At 46.4% G+C, this 16,361-nt stretch overlaps 1 protein-coding gene across 1 annotated transcript in view; it reads right to left on the bottom strand.

Moving 5' to 3' along the window:
- The window catches only part of LOC144155751 (CD63 antigen-like), a 29,955-nt gene extending 14,500 nt beyond the window's left edge, over positions 1 to 15,455 (bottom strand). The window contains exons 1-4 of the mRNA XM_077687376.1: positions 15,243 to 15,455; positions 10,456 to 10,641; positions 8,899 to 8,973; positions 4,297 to 4,392 (exon numbers count right to left, since the gene is read on the bottom strand). Coding sequence (XP_077543502.1) covers positions 4,297 to 4,392; positions 8,899 to 8,973; positions 10,456 to 10,641; positions 15,243 to 15,308 — 423 coding nt within the window. The 5' untranslated portion in view covers positions 15,309 to 15,455. The remainder of the gene's footprint in view (positions 1 to 4,296; positions 4,393 to 8,898; positions 8,974 to 10,455; positions 10,642 to 15,242) is intronic.
- Positions 15,456 to 16,361: the final 906 nt, after the last annotated feature.

Below are 16,361 nucleotides of genomic sequence, written 5' to 3'. Positions count from 1 at the left end.
TCACAGTCACTCAAGCACAGACAAATAATTTCTAACCTGCAAAGAGCAACAACTTATTCTAAAAAATACACTGCACACCTTAGGTTTTCTGAACTGGTCTAGACTGCTGATTTGCACTATACATTACCTTGCCAACAAGTGATGATTGAATTCTGAAAAACTGCACACTAAAAGGAAAGGAACTGAATGTTTTTAATTAAATTATATCCAAACTTTTTTTAAACTAAATTACAAATGCTTTTTACAGCCTTTTCAATTTGCTCAGTAAGTAAAGGTTCCTTCCTTAAAAGCTGAAAAAATTCAACCACTTGTTTCTTTTATTCACATAATGGGAGATTATACCATGGTCGAGGCACTGGGGCTTTCAAAAAGCTATGGTAAAAAGCTTCGCATCAAATGTTGCCAGATGGATTGTTCACACACTGAGAGCCCTAATGTGTTCTTTACATTGGGCTTTAGCAAGGTCAGCAAACCTGCTTCCACAATTTTGAAACACGCGCCAATTTCCAAGTGAAATTGAGGGAAGTGGCGCGCAGCTAGCGCCACCCAGAAAAAAAAGTATTGTAGCCATTACAAGACGAGCCAGTAGCCACTTAAGGGGCCATAGCTGGGGGCGTTGCCGCCATTTTGAACTGTGCGGATAGTGGCCTGCGTGCAGTGTGGCATTTGGTTTTGACAGTGCAATGGCACCAAAACAAGCGGTGCCATTATAGTGCCGCTTTTAAAAGAAAAGTTGTTTTAGCCGCGGAGTTGTCATCGAACGTTCAAGCCGGGCGGGACTTCGGCGTGGATGAAAAAAAAATGTCCGTCGTTGAAGGACGCAACGGGAGAGGATATTTGCGTGCGCCGGAACGAGGATGGCATTCTGAGGTAGCAGCGATGATGACTCAGAATGAGCACCGGATCTTCATGTTCAATAAACGAGTTTTCTTTTTGTGAACACTGACCTCGCCTTTTTGTTAGGCCTACATTCGAGGGAAGTTTTTTTTTTTTTTCGTGACTTCGGACTTTCGGGGGTCGGCTTAGAATCGGGGCCGGCCTAGATTCGAATAAATACGGCATAAACTGCTCAAGGGCCCTACTCTCGACTTGGTGAATTTTATGAATGCACCATTTTGACTGTAAACGTTTCTTGTTAGGCTCTCAGTTGAGTCACGTGCTTCCGCCTGACCATATCTGTGTGCATTTGCAATTTTGATGTGGATTGTGTTGTTTATGAGGCTTAACAAGCAGATGCTACACAGGCGATAAGGCACGCCGAGGTGGCTCAGTGGCTAAGGCGTTGTGCTGCTGAGCACAAGGACGCGGGTTCGATTCTTGGCCGCGGCGGCCGCTTTTCTGATGGAGGCGAGAAGCAAAAACGCCTGTGTGTGCAAGATTTTGGCGCACTTTGAAGATCCCCGGGTGGTCAAAATTAATCCGGAGCCATCCACTACGGCGCGCCTCATCGCCTGCGTTGCATCGGCGCCTTAAACCCTACAATCAATCCCGCCGTAGTGGAGGGCTCCGGATTAATTTTGACCACCTGGGGTTTTTTAATATGTGCCAAAATCTCAAACACACGGGCGTTTTTGCTTTTCGCCTCCATCGGAAAAGCGGCCGCCGCGGCCAGGAATCGAACCCGCGTCCTTGGGCTCAGCAAGCAATTTCAATGTTGCACAACGTTGAACAGCACCAGTTTCAAGGTCTATTTTTGGCTTCCCATTATATAATACTCATGGCTGAAGTTGAAAAACTAGGCAAATGCTACCGAAGAGGACAATGGACTTCTCAGATCAGAACAAAATTATCAAGTGCCTAATACATAAAGGACATGCTCTGATATTGGCTGCAGCATCACAGTGACTATACTGTAAATTTAAACCTTTCATGGAAAAGATTACACCATACATAATCAACTCCTGTTTGTGGTGCAAAGGTCACGTGGTTTTGCTTCATCGAAACCATAGTTGCTTGCCCTTGCTCGAAAACCGAAAAAATGTCCCAAGACTACCGCACCGTGAATTCTTTGGAATTTGCAGCAGCCGCTGTTTCACACAAGGTGCCAAAAAAAATCATACTAGCCAAATGATGAATCAGTTTGGGTTGCTCCTAAATCATAGGTGACCATAAAAAGCACATTCCATGCTTTGTTTTCTCAAACAGCAATAAAAAGTTATTGGCTTAGTATAACAGCATCACAAGGGGGCAGTGCACACCTATCGATTACAAAAGAACCCAAGGCAATGCATCCATCCATATTTCTAGTAAACTTGTGTAACACTACATAAAATGAGAAGAAAAATGAAAGCAAATTGAGTTTTATTTATCCCTACACTGATCAAGACTGAGCTTGAGTGAGTGAGTGATACAGCAGCCTCAGGCCAATTTTTCATGTGGGCGAAGCATTTTGCTGTATATACAGCATAAGAGAACCAGCAAGAGCAGCTTAAACACAGTGCGCCATAGCAGCAAACAGCAGGGCAACAGTGATGGCCATTAGTTATCTTGCAAATATAGCATGCTAGTGAACAGCTTGATAGTGAAAACAGCTCAATTGTGTTACTAAAAGCAGCAATACAAACAAAAAGATTGTGTTATATTTTTCAGTTCAACACCTTTCATTTGCATTTGGGCAAACAATAACCAGATAGCCTCGCAGCATTAACGCTCATTTTAACTCTGGTATTTTGTTAGCAGTAACTTCCATCCCTACAACAGCAGCTCGCCCACCTTGCATGCCACATCCGTGGTCATCAGCATAGACTCAAAGAAAAAAAATGTCTGCAAACTCATGCAACCGCCCTCATCAGTTATTTGAACTTATTTCACATACGCTACACCCTATGTCTCTTTCCCCAGTTGAGCACTTGAAGCTTGACATTCCCATTCGAAAGGCCTACAAGGCAGCCTTTGACTTCCCAGTGCATACATCTACCGAACGTTTTTCTCCACCTGGGTCTCCCAAATAGCCTCTCGAAGCTCTTGGGGCCACAGCGCGTAGCCCAACTACAATGCCTTACTCCCTCCAACCAGCAGCATGGCACTTAACCTGGGATACCCCTATCCTCCAAAGAATGACCACATCATCACGGTCTCTCCAATTCCCACGCATAAGTGTTCCACATACACCCAGGACACCATACCACCGAGGTCTGCCGCATTAGCACACTTTCTGGAACTAATCCTTACTTTCGCCACACACATGGAGCTCACCCACCTTCCCCTCCCCATGCCCGATGGCAGTCAACTTCTCGGGCTCTACTTACGGCGGCATTTTACTGTCCCGCCTCATCCTCCACAGCAGAAGCTCTTGCCATTGCCCATGCCGCAACCAAAGCCTATAGCCCATTTCCAGCACGCCTGCCGTATATACCAAGTTGGTCTCACTCCTCTACCCGCCATACCAATTCTGCAGACCATGCCACCCTCACTTGACCACCACGGTGAAAATGCCTCGCCATTCATGACTGGTAGCAAACAAAGTAGCCCATGCCAGCGCCACTTCCGAGCGCCCCCTCCACATGGACCGATGACCTCCCTTTCCTCTAATCACACAACCACCCCCTGCCCCCCTTTTACTCCAATTGAGACTAGATACCACACGCTACTCTCGCACCCCGAACTTCACCCGTCCTCAACCAATCATGAAGCCCCTACCAGGAGACTCCTTCAAACCAAACTCTACAACCGCACTATCCCCACCCCTCCTCGACAACCCCTTACCCCTCCACGTCTACACTGCAATAACTTACAGACAACATACCATCTAGAATTTACCTGTCCCCACAAACCTAACCCTGTCGCCACGCCCCCCTGTGAGCAGCAAGAACATGCATTTACCAGCTTTTACACAGAAATTCAATGTACCCTCATAGTGAGTGCAAACTCACAGCCTCCTGTACCTGGAAGCAACTTGCAACCATGCTGAAAGGCCCAGTGGCTGTACACACAATTGACAATTCAAGTTCGGCATTGTCATCTACCCCAAATTCAGATTTTCAAATCGTGGGGTTTAACACCCCAAAGCTACACCTGGGCTATCAGGTGTGCGATAGTGGAGGGCTCCGGATTAATTCAGACCAGCCAGGAGTCTTAAACACACGTCGAAATTTCTACCCACGGCAGTGTTTTCCACCTCCATCACAAAAACCGCCACTACGCTGGTATCCTGCATGCGTCCCTGTGCTGAGCAGCACAACACCTTAGCCACTGTGCCACCACATCGAGTTTGTCATCTATCCCAGCAACATGTTTCAACATTCGAATCCCCATGGCATCGAATTCACAAGAACAAAATAAAGCAGTCTGTCTTACACTGCTCTGAATGTCATCCCACAGGCGCTGAGTGTCATTGTTCTGGCTGTACTGGTCGATGGACTTGGTAGCCTCTTCCCTGATGGCATCCTTAATCTGAAAAGAGAATTACTTTTAGTATACTTACCAGCACACCAATACTCCCATATAACAAGTTTTCAGGCAAGTTTAAAGCTTATTGTAGGGCCTTATGATGCCTTCAGTTTGCATCACAAAAAGCCAGCTTGCCTTTTTTTGTGCACTAGTAAAACTGATTTACACTAAGCTTGGTAATACGACTGCCGATATTAAAAAAGGATTTTGTATTTCTTCACTGTGTGGTACTTAAATAGGACTACACCTTGCATTTAACAAATTAACTAAAAAAGATAAAGAAAAGGGCTTCAGATTAATTTAGACCACCTGGGGTACTTAACAGGCACCAAAATCTTGACAGCCATTTTTATTGTTTGCCTCCACCATAAAACAGACCCGTGGCCTTAATCAATCAAACTTGCATCCTCGCGACTCAGCAGGACACAGCCACTGAGCCACAGCGATAGGTAAACAAAAATGAAGCTGTTGACAAGCACCCCAGGAGCTACAACCTCTGCAAGCACATGCTGAAGGGAGCGAGGATTCTTTGCAAGGTGCACAGCGTGACCTGTCTTGAAAACCATCGATGGCTCGCAGAACATCAAACATGCTACCACAATGCTCCAGGGGTGGAACGGGGGGTACATGGGTTTGGGAGCAGTAGCAGGCTTTGAACAGCCAAAAAGGCCTTTTGGAGCAGGTTTGGAGCAGCGAGAAATGCAATTCGGAGCAGATGTAACACCATTTCACACCATTGTGGTGCATACTACCGTGCACTAGAACCTACTCCGAATCGGGAACGCAGTTCTTGTACTATATCTGGAGGTTTACAACATGAGGAGTTATCTGCCTTTTGGCCCCAGCTAGCGCACCTCATTAACACGGTTCAAAAGTCAAACTTCACGCGCAGAGCCAAAGGGGATCAGATAATAGGCCTTGCTTCGCATCCGGTAAACGGCAGTGTTTAAGAGAACTCATGGTGGCATTCTATTAAACAGGGTGTTTGCTTGCATTTTTTCCATCGAACAGCGGTTTTTAGTGCGTGTGATGCTGAACGTTGTTTTGCCTTCACCCGTCCCATGGTTGCGAAAGTTGGTAAACTTACGGCGTAGCCTACGCAACTAGAGCGAGTCAGAAGGCATGATTAATGTTGAACCATCCCCCCACTAAGCAACGCTAACCCCAAAGTTCACAGGCAAAAATGAGTAATTACCTCGCAACAAAAGCGAACCGAATCAACAAGCAAGGGCAAAGTGTCCAGGAACCTGTCCGTTCAATACATGCCGCTACGAAAAGTTGCAGGCCGCAAAGCCAGGATAGTAAAAAATGAGCGACTAAATTTACCTCTAACTGCAACCTTTCATGCGAATGTTATTCTATCGGTTTGTGATGATCCACAAAATATTTTAATTTTGGTCATGTTTCATTGATTGTGGCGCAGCGGCCGACACCAGCAAACAAAACTGGGCAAATGTGAAACAAAGAAATGCAAAGAGAAGGTGGGAGAAGGCACTTAAAGCCTACGGCCTTACGGCTAAGCCAAAGCCAGGTTTCATAGCCGACCACAGCCTTGACGAGTTTGGCGGAACAGGGGCGGTTTGGCACAGGATGGCACAGGTGTTCCACCCCTGATGCTCGCATTATTCACTATCACGTGGCTACTAGAGGAAGTGATGCTGTCTGGTTGCCTCATTTAGTTATCTAGCCAAAAACTGCAATCCAGAAACACTTCACACTAAGGCAATCCTGTAGCTCAGCGGCACCACAAGCACCGAAGTGACCAATCCATGATGCCAACAATGAAATCTGGGGAATGACTGCACCGTCATGCTTCCATTGCGCGATGCCACAGCATAGAGCAAACTTTTGAGACTGACCATGTGCTCAACAGAATTCACCAGAACTTTGTGGTTGGCTGCATAGATTAGTCACTCAAGTGTATTGTGGTGATGTTGAACCACAGGGTTGCCTCAAGAGTACAGGCACAAGTTGTGACTTGCACAGTCTCCCAACACCGCTGTTCGGCTATAACAAAAATTAGACGAAGATTTTCCAATGTGTGTTACGAGTGCCAATACTGTGCTTTGTTTGAACGATCTTTTAAGGTCACTATCGAGACTGCTACTTGGCAATGAGCAACTATAACATTTTTCAAACAGGTGCTACAGCGTTTTCAAGTGCGAGGTACTTTACAGCTTAAAGTTTGCAAGATCACGCCATAGGCCACTCGGCATTAGTGCAATGTGTGTTTAACTAGTTCTAGCTGCCAAAGAAAAAGTTGATCTGCCCACGAATAGCACATTCCTTTCTGCTGATTCTTCCTAAAGCACAGATTTCTGCAAATACCAATACACACAAGCTAACCCAAGTTTTGTTTCCTTGGTTAAATAAAAAAATGATTTCACAGAATAAGAATAAATAGAAACTGCTTGAAATATCTTTTTACAATCCGGCTGCATTTCATTTATTAGAGAAGACGAGAAAAAGATGAAAAGTCTCCAAACCATGTAGAAAGGGTGGAAACACCTAATTTACAAGGCGTTGTGACAAAAAGCAAAAGTGCATAATGAAAAGCTAGTGGCCCTGTTCTTCATTGTATGCGGAAATTATGCAATTAGGGAAACCACACTTGTGAGGGTACCTCACGACAAAAGGGGGAAGTATTAGAAAACCTAAAGACCCTTATGCTCCTTAGAGCACTGCACGGGCCCGGGCCGGCCCACGGGCCGGGCCGGGCCGCCCGAAGTCTATTATTGGCGGGCCTGGGCCGGGCCCGGGCTCAATGCCGCGGGCCCGGGCTCAATGCTGCGGGCCCGGGATCAATGCCGCGGGCCCGGGATCAATGCCGCGGGCCCGAGCCGGGCTCGGGCTCGGGCTCGACGCCGTGGGCCCGGGCCGGGCTCGGGCTTGAATTCATAGGCACGGCCGTTAATAGGTCCGACGTGAAGTGTAGAAAAGAGCATCAAAATGAATATTCTTAGCTTATTTTTGCGCGCCTCTTGCTGTTAGTTGTACGCATTATTTTAAAAACGTGTTTTGCTAGGTCTGATGGTCACTATACTGCAATTTTAATGACATTTCTTGTACAGCATCAAGATTTTCTATTTTGTTGTATAACATACCAAAGATGCGATTACATGGAATGCCCAAGAGGGGAAGGACTTAATTCAGACATTCTGGAGCTGTGCACCTGTACACGTGTGTTTTAGATGTCGCACCAATCAAAATGCGGCTGCCGTGACCGGGAATCAAACACGCATGCCAGAGAAACACCACCGCTTGACGACCACTGCACGTGAAGTACTTCAACGCGCGTACATACTCGGTTCAAATGCGGATCGAAAAATTTCAGCAATACCAACTTGTGGCCGAGACAACCACGGGAAGTTGCCAAGAGTCTGGTCATCAAAGGTGATGATGCCTTTCGTGTAAGAATACGAGCTATTATTACGCCGATGTCGCGTGAACTGCAGACGGTGCAAGCTAAACTATGTGCACTTTTAAACACTTATTTTTTGCATTTCAGTTCATGACGTGCTTGTACAGACTAGATGCTCCGTCTGATCGCCCGGAATATAATAAACTTTCTTTAGCGTCAAAGACCGGGCCTGGTCACACACGCGCGGGCCCTCCCTAGGCCAAAAAATAAATTACCGGGCCGGGCCAGGCCCGGGCTTGAGAAGGCAGGCCCGGGCCGGGCTCATGCCAGGCTCACTTATGAACGCCTGGGCCCGGACCGGGCTCGGGCTAGGTGTTACGGGCCTGGGTCGGTCTCGGGCTTCGCGAAGCACGCTCGGGCCGGGTTCGGGCTTCGGGCCTTAAAATCAGGCCCTTGCAGTGCTCTAATGCTCCTACCAATCTCAATCGTTCCCAGAAAGACCTTTTGTTCTGCTTTTAACACACACACACAACTGAATTGACAGTGCAATTTTAAATGCATTATGTGCCAACCCCCTCAACAGACTCGCTGGCACCAAGAGGTGCTATTTTACATGTAGAATAATTAAAATTTGGCACTATCCTCTGTTCTGGCAATAAAACTGAATTGCTGAACTACCTGCGTGCTGAAACGTTTGAACTAAAGCAAAAACAAGCCCTGGCGTCAGCAGTGCATAACACAGAAATCGGCAAATCACACAATTTTAGTCAGTACCTCAAACACTACCAATTTTCGCTTCACTGAACTTAGCTGCAAAACATGAAATTCATAAATGGTCCAAGCAAGCTTCCGTCAGAACCAAATGCAAAAGGACAAGAACACAGAGAAAAAAATACCAAAAGAATAGGCAATCTTCTTATTTGCACTTTCATGCACCTGTCCTTTCACGCTGGTTAACTTTGATGAAAGTCCAATCAGCATCAACTAGTCAAAACACCTGCCTTGAGTTATCTGCCTAGACTGACTACACTGCCAATTAAACAGCACAGAAGACTGCAGCTAACAAGAGGGGGTGGCCCCATGATTGTCCCCCTTACACTTGGTACTGAGCCACCGCGGAAGGTCGTTTCGACAAGTGAGGGCTATACCTTTGATCGGTAGGCATAAGCAGCAATGGCAGCTCCCAGCTCGCAGATCAAAATGATGGTCAGCAGTACGCTGAACTGAAAGTGAAATGGAGAAAAAATTTGGTTCAAATTGAGATTACCACGCACATTCCCTGCCTGCAAAGACTACACACTGCTACACATGCACAAATACTGCGCTTTATGAGCACTACATTACAACTGCAAAAGTATGTTTTTAAGGCGTAGAAACAGATCAGAGGTCTAAAAGCTGTCTTTGAAAGCAATATATGCACCCTACAACACCCCCCTCCTCCTTCCCTAATCTTCACGCACAAACTCAGTTCACCTCTTTGCAAGTACTACTAACGGACCCACCTGCAACCAGTGCAATAACCCCTACCGGCCAAAACCAAAGTGCACAGTTCACCGTTCAAAGTGTCAATGACACCATTAGGGTTTCACAATTACTAGCGACTAGTCGCCTCGTGAACCCTGCGCTAACCGCTCACATGTTGCTGGCAGGACACCTGCAGAGATACAGCAAAAGTTGAGCAGGGTCCATATTCGGGAGAGAGAAATGCACCAGACACCCAACATTAGAGAAGGCCTCTTGGAGACCAGCAGGTGAGGTACATTTACTTAACAGAACAGAGTATTCCAGATACTTCTGCAAATACATCAAAAAAGTATGCAGGCATACGGATGCAGGAAGACTGACAGCAACAACTATTTTGGAAGTGCAAGGCCCCAGGTACCTCAAGTCAAGCATTATGCTCAAGTTCATAAGACAAGTGAACATTTTTAAACGCACACTCTTCCTTGTTTAGATGAATAGGGTTTGCTAACAAGCAAGATAAGTCAAATGCTCTCAAGCAGCAGCACTTCCTAAAGTAGGTTGTCTTTCCTGCAGAGCCAGTTTGGCCTGCAAACAAGAAAAGTTTGCATCCCCAGGCAAGCACAAGTTTGCATTCTAACAAATACAAACTTCAGTCCTGGACCAAGTTGATACCTTGCAGTGCACTGTCAAGGTGTACAAAAATCACTCTGGCATTGACAAAAAACCACAATACCCCCGGTGAACCCGATATGTGCTAGCAAGCAGACTGCTGCTTGTCTGACCTTAACTGTCCCCCCTCTGGAACACCGCTGCATCATTGAATGGGTTCTTTGGCAGTTCATATAATGCCTATGCTTGGCATTCCCTTATAAAAGCACAAGAACCTCAAGGTACAGAGGGCCCACTATCCATAAAAAAAAGGCACTAAAAAAGGGGATAGTAAAGTTGAAGACTTCCATCGCAAAACGCTGAAAGCACAGCCCAAAATCCTTGCGTGAATGCAGAAATTCATTTTTCCGCACAAACATCAGCTTAGTCTCCTCACAAGAAACTTTTGTAGTAGATTTCACAAGTCATGTCAAGCTGAGTATCACGACATGATTGACACAGTGTTTAAGGCACGAGTACATTTTTCGAATGTGCCTCGATAGGAAAACTAAAGATGCTTGACAAGCTTTAGTGCCCCACTGCCCCCTCCCAATTGCACACAACCATAGCACAGGTAGGGCGCTGCTACGTACCGCCATGATCATGTGGTAGTTCTCCCGGATTGCGCCGCAGCATCCCAGGAAGGCGATCACGAAGACAAACACCCCCAGGACCACAATGGCCACGGGAGCACCCAGGTAGCCCTCATAGAACGGCTTCTGTGGGCTCAGGGCCGCCAGCACGACCCCTCCAACAGCTATCAAGGCAATGCCACAAAGCTGCCAGGGAAGGAAAGACCAGGTGAAGGGTCAGCAAAAGACAGTTGAAACAAGGAAAAGCGTCAAAGTTATAAAAAGTTACAGAGAGAAGTGCACTCTAAGAAAGAAAGATTCAGCTCACTTATTTCAGCAGATCACTGAACAAATCACTGCCGAAAAACTACAAGTGGGACATAGATCATCCGATGTCATTTTCCCCATACCATAACCGCGCTTGTGCACGAGGAAGAAAAAATGACGCAACAGACAAGACAGCCCTTAATATGCACTGCGTCGTCCCGCTATTGGGCCCCAAAACGCGACACGTGATGCTGCTTGTGTCACAAGCAGTCATGCGAGTCGCAAAACAATTGACGTTTACTTTTGCTGTCGCACCTTTTTAATGATGCTGCACACCTGAGCAAGCCACATACGCACACCGCTGGAAGCACATGCTTGGCTTGCTCGCTTCGATTAAGAAAATGTAAAACGCTCGCAGTAGGGCCATTATACGCTTTGAATAAAAAAGGCGAAAAGCAGCTTTGAACAAACAGAACTGTACTTACTGAAACATGTTAGAAATTTGACAAGGCCTGCAGTATCAATAAATAAGCTCGAATTTTAAGCTCCCGTACAAGGCGAGTACAAAAAATACAAACATAGAGCACTGAGCTTTCAATACATGCTGCCATATCTGGCTGGTAGATTTAGAAGCTCTGGGCATGTGCCGGTCTCTCAGTGTGAGAATACAGCCTACTGCTAAATAAAACACCTGCTCAACGGAGCGATGCCGTATATTTAGTTGCTACTTTTACACCACTGTGCCGCCATAGTATGCACCACATCAAACGTGTTTTTATTTTTGCAAGTTTCATTTGTATTTGATGGAAGGAACAGCCATACCCTTGCCCTTTATCTCTCCCTCAATGTTTGAATAAATGCATCAGTATGGCAGCATGCACACGCGGCTCTTAGCAATAATGACAAGTCAGTCTTATCTATTAAATGGGAGAGTTGGTTACTGACTAATGAACTCGTACTCCTAGCGAATTTTAACACTGGACGAAGATGGAACAGACTAAACACACGCTAGACCTAGACTTGGTTTATGCCTTGGTCTTGCATGTGTCATTTTTTCCTTCGTCCAGTGTTAAAATTCGCTAGCAGTACGAGTTCATCAGTCATATCTAGCACCGCAAGCACAATGGACCTTGCTAGATGCGAAAGGTTATGCCTACCACAAGTTGCGGCTTGCTTACTTATGCAGTGGCGAAGAAATGTGTAGCTAAAGAATATACAGCATTGCCACACTTGGCAAGCATACGATCTAATGGCAGGCTGCACTCTCAAATGTGTGTAAGACCAGCATGAGCCGAACTACCAACCTTGGCAGCCAGATGACACCGACTGTATGGGAGGCTGAGCCCCCCATTGTAGTTCTTTGCATACCCCCGGTACAGTTATTTGAGGAACAGTGATAGGCTACTGCCCGATAGCTAGCACTAACCCTGAATGCACAGATGCGAGTCAAGCTAAGGGAGCCGTTATTAAAGCAAAGCTTTCAGCCTCTCACCAATGTCTGTAGTTCGCCCAAAACACACTGCAGGAAAGCAAACTTCCTCAAATGATCGTGGCTGAAGTGGAGAAAAAGCTAATCACTTCCCGCAGTCTGAATCGAACCTCCGTCCCTGGCATTATGAAGCCAATGTCTATCCGATTACGCCATACCAGCATGGTCAAAGCAGTTTGAATTTGGAGAGGGGTGCAAAGACGGGCAAAATTAGACAAAATGCAACCCCTTCCACAAAGATGACTGAACGCTCGAGAACTATGATAAAACGAAGACTATGGTTGAACACTAGGGAAAGCCATGGAATGTCCGCAGCAGTAAAGCAATAGAGAGCATAATTGCAGTGCAGTAAATCGTCCTGATAAGGAATACCTTATGTGTAAGGTAAGGTGCTGTGATGTGGGTCTAGTCGCTTCTAGGTTGGTTCATTTAGCGCTAACCACATGGAGCGCTTTTGCATGCGATTTGGGGAGCAACATGAATAGCAACGAACTACTTTTTGCCGCGGACCAAATTGCTGATCGGATCGCTCAGTTCTGAGTCCCCATAAAAAAAATCGCTCACCTCCTGGAAGTGGCCTTAGCAACTAGCCAATAAGGAGAGCCGTAAGGGGGCCCAGCTTCCGGCTTAGGGAGAGAACGAGGGTAAGTGGGGAGCGGCGGCACAGTGCATCCTAGAAAAGCACAACCCGCTGCTTACTGGAATAAGTTTATTTCCCGTTTTTGTGACAAATGCACACAAATATACATTCTGGCTGTGTGTACTTCGAAAATTGTATTAGGCAATGTGCAGCAATATTGGGATCGCGTTTCAAAGACGCTCGCACAATCGCTTTCATGTGGCTGCCTCAGAAAGTTATTTGGACAAGCGATTGCAGATCCCCGCCGCATCGCTCTTGTGTCGCTCACAAAAGTCGCTCAATGTGGTTACCACTTTTTGTGTTGTACTTGATTTTGGAAAGCTTTGCGTTCCAACATAATTGTCATTTAGACAGAGGGGTAGTTGATTTTTCATTGATGAAGGGTTAAGCAGAGAATATTGCTAATTGTGCCTGCTCAGCTGTGTGGGGGTGTTACAAGCACCATTAAATAATTACAGCCCCTTTGGCATGAGCTTGAATAGCATAGGCCCTACTCAGAAGCACTAAAAAAGCAGTGCAGCTTGCGAGGTTCAACTGACAGCCAAATGATAGCCCAGTATTAGCTCCCTGTACTGGAGGTTTCACGCTTCGTTGCTATTGGTTTTTATATTCCCCATACACTTGCCTGCCCTGCAGCACCACTTGCCAACTTCAGAAGGTTTGACCATGTAATTACGCAAACTGATGGCAATGCACAAGCACAAAAAATGACTAAGGTCCTGCCTGTTAGATTCCAGTTTCATCAAAGCGAATTTTCACTGTCAAAAGTCCGTATTTAGCTCAAATATTTGTACACGGGCAGCATGTTTTTTTCCCCCTACATTATACCCCTGCCACAGTGCCCCTGTGGCAGGGGTACTGTGGCAGGGTATGAAATGAAATGAAGCAAAGCGTGATTGACTTTTTGATCACGCTTGACGCATCTCGATTGAGAAGTTGCATCGGTTGCCATCATTTTCCAGACGGCGCCAAAAAAATGCATTTCGCGGCCGGCGTCTGGTAACTTTGCGCGGTCGTAAGTATACGTAACTCGCGTATTTGGGCAAAGTTATTTGATACAATTTCTGGCGCAAGCTAAAGTTGTCAACTTCTGCGCCATTAGTCAGCGAGGACAAGAGTGTCACCACTTCTGTCCGATCGCGCTTGAGAAACCAGAATTGAGTTCAAGCGCGAGCGGGCTCGCTCGCAACTGAAACTGCCCTGTAGCAGCACCTGATCAGGATTGAGCTGGATCCTGATCGACTCAATCACAATTGGAAGTGCCCGTGTGACAGGGGTATAATAGGCACAGCACTGTCATGACTTGCACAATGGGAACTTGATGCCTTGACCACAAAGCATCACAACGCCTAAAAATAAGTTTCGAAATAGTAGTTGCACGGCTGTTTTCGGCAAGCCCACGCTCTGAACCAATACAGCCACAGCGTAATGCCAGACAATTACAAAAGGCTGCATTATTTCAGAGCATTAAATGGGGAAAAAGTTCGGCGGAACGGATATATCATTAGGACGGCATGCGTTGCGCCTAACAAAACATGTTACAATATTTGATTCAACGCCCGAACCAACACTGAAAGCATCGTTTCATTGGAGTTTTACTTCGTTCAAACAGGTCGCTGGGGGAGAACGAGCTTACGACAGGACACGAAGAGATAAGAGAAACGAGACAAAACATGGCCTAAAAACCTAACCGAAAGTAAAAAAAAAATTAATCCAAGCGATACTGTACTGAAAAAGCTAGCTTCTGTTTTTGCCACCTGATGCAAATATGACACATCGCGCCCTAGCGCTGACAGACGCCGAAAGCAGATTTCAAGCGATTGCAACACATCCCACCAGGGTGACGGAGGTAATACGCCCCTCCAATGGCGTCCTTGATCCTCGCTTACGACGAACTTACACAAGTTTACACAAAACGCTGCAGTAAGGAATCAAACAAACCAGGCAGGCTTGCGCAAAACGCCCGTCAGTTGTCATAAATAAGCTGCGTAAGGGTAACAGACGGGATGTCGCCAGGAGTAAAAGCCGGCGGCATTTGAAATCAATCGAAGCAACAGTTCAATTATCGCAAAAACAATCGAATGAAAGCCACCGGGAAAGCGCACTGCATCAATATAGCACATCCGTCGTAACGCGTAGTTTCATGGCAACCGGATACACTTCGACGGTCACACGAGTGCGCGTCTAGACGGAATGTCTGCACAGGCGCCGCAAAAACTGCCGTCTAAATTACACTCTCATTTCAAGTACACAATTTTTTTTTTCGTTAACTGGAAATGGCGGGCACGCAATACAGTCTACGTTTTCGGCCATTCGAGAACAGCAGCAACAGACATTGTAAAGCGCTCGTCTGTGCCGCTCGCCCCACGGCCGAAAGAACGCTAGGGAACGGGTATAAAAACCAATACTCACGACAAATATGGCATTGAAAGCAAAGAGAAGATACTTCACAAGTCCCATCTTCGACGAGTTCACCATGGTGAATTGAAATGTCGATGCAACGCAGCAGAGGGAACAAATACAGAACGTCAAAAGCTGCAGCCCAGCACAGTACCTCCAGCGGACGGAGCGTTAATGGCCTTTGCTACGGCGCGCAACTTGCGTTAGTGTTCATCCGCGCGGCGCAGCCAACGCAGCTGTAGAAACGAGAAATAGGGCGCAATGATCGATAAAGCCTCATAAATAACTGCGGGCCGTTCCTTCTTATTAAAGTATATCTATCATTTACACCAAAACGTTTACGCGAGAAAATGGGCCTATTCGACACCTGCACGTTTTAATAGAACGAACAAGCTACGTTGGCGGTGGGAACTATTTTCTGAACGATGCCGGGACGTTGGGCTCCCGGAGCTTCTCGCCTGACGCGCCGTGACGTAGAACATGGGCGAAAAGTTTCAAGCGAGGGGTGGCTGAGTCACGTCGCTCTCCTATCGCCGCTCCACGTGGGTTTGAGCTGTCGAAGTGGTGAAGTCCGCAAGCGGGTGACTTTATCTGCAAGCTTGCAACTCTACAAACTCTCATTGCGTTTGCAATGCTAAGCTGGGAAAATACAGGAGCTGACGGCTGCGCATGAGACGTGTTGTATTGAAATTCTGAAAATTTGTGGACCCGTTTTTCTGGTGGAGGTGAAAAAGTAATACACCCGTAATTCATTCATTCATTCATTTCGATATTTCAGCGCATGTTGAATATCCCCAGGAGGTCTAAATAACTCCGAAGCCCTACAGTACGGCGTGCCTCATAGTCCAGGTGTAGCTTCGGCGCGTAAAACCCTATAATTGTTTTCCTGAATATGGCGTGGATATGGCGTTGTTTTATTGTTGTCATTGCTATAGTTATTTCCCCTCCATCATAAATAACTTGACGGGGCCGGAAATCGAACTCGCAAGCCACATATCGTACGTAGCTGCACGATCTAGGTACTACGATTTCAGTTGTTTCACGTTAGACACTCGGTGCTTTTACTGCTGTGCGCGCGAGCACAACATAGTAACGTAGGTGCTGCTCTACATTTAAGCAGCTGTAGTACGT

This window comes from Haemaphysalis longicornis, unplaced genomic scaffold (genome assembly GCF_048455015.1).
Source record: "Haemaphysalis longicornis isolate Haplotype H1 unplaced genomic scaffold, Haemaphysalis longicornis Haplotype H1 scaffold_1, whole genome shotgun sequence".
Lineage (NCBI taxonomy): Eukaryota > Metazoa > Arthropoda > Arachnida > Ixodida > Ixodidae > Haemaphysalis > Haemaphysalis longicornis.
This window is presented reverse-complemented; position numbering and strand designations above follow the sequence as displayed.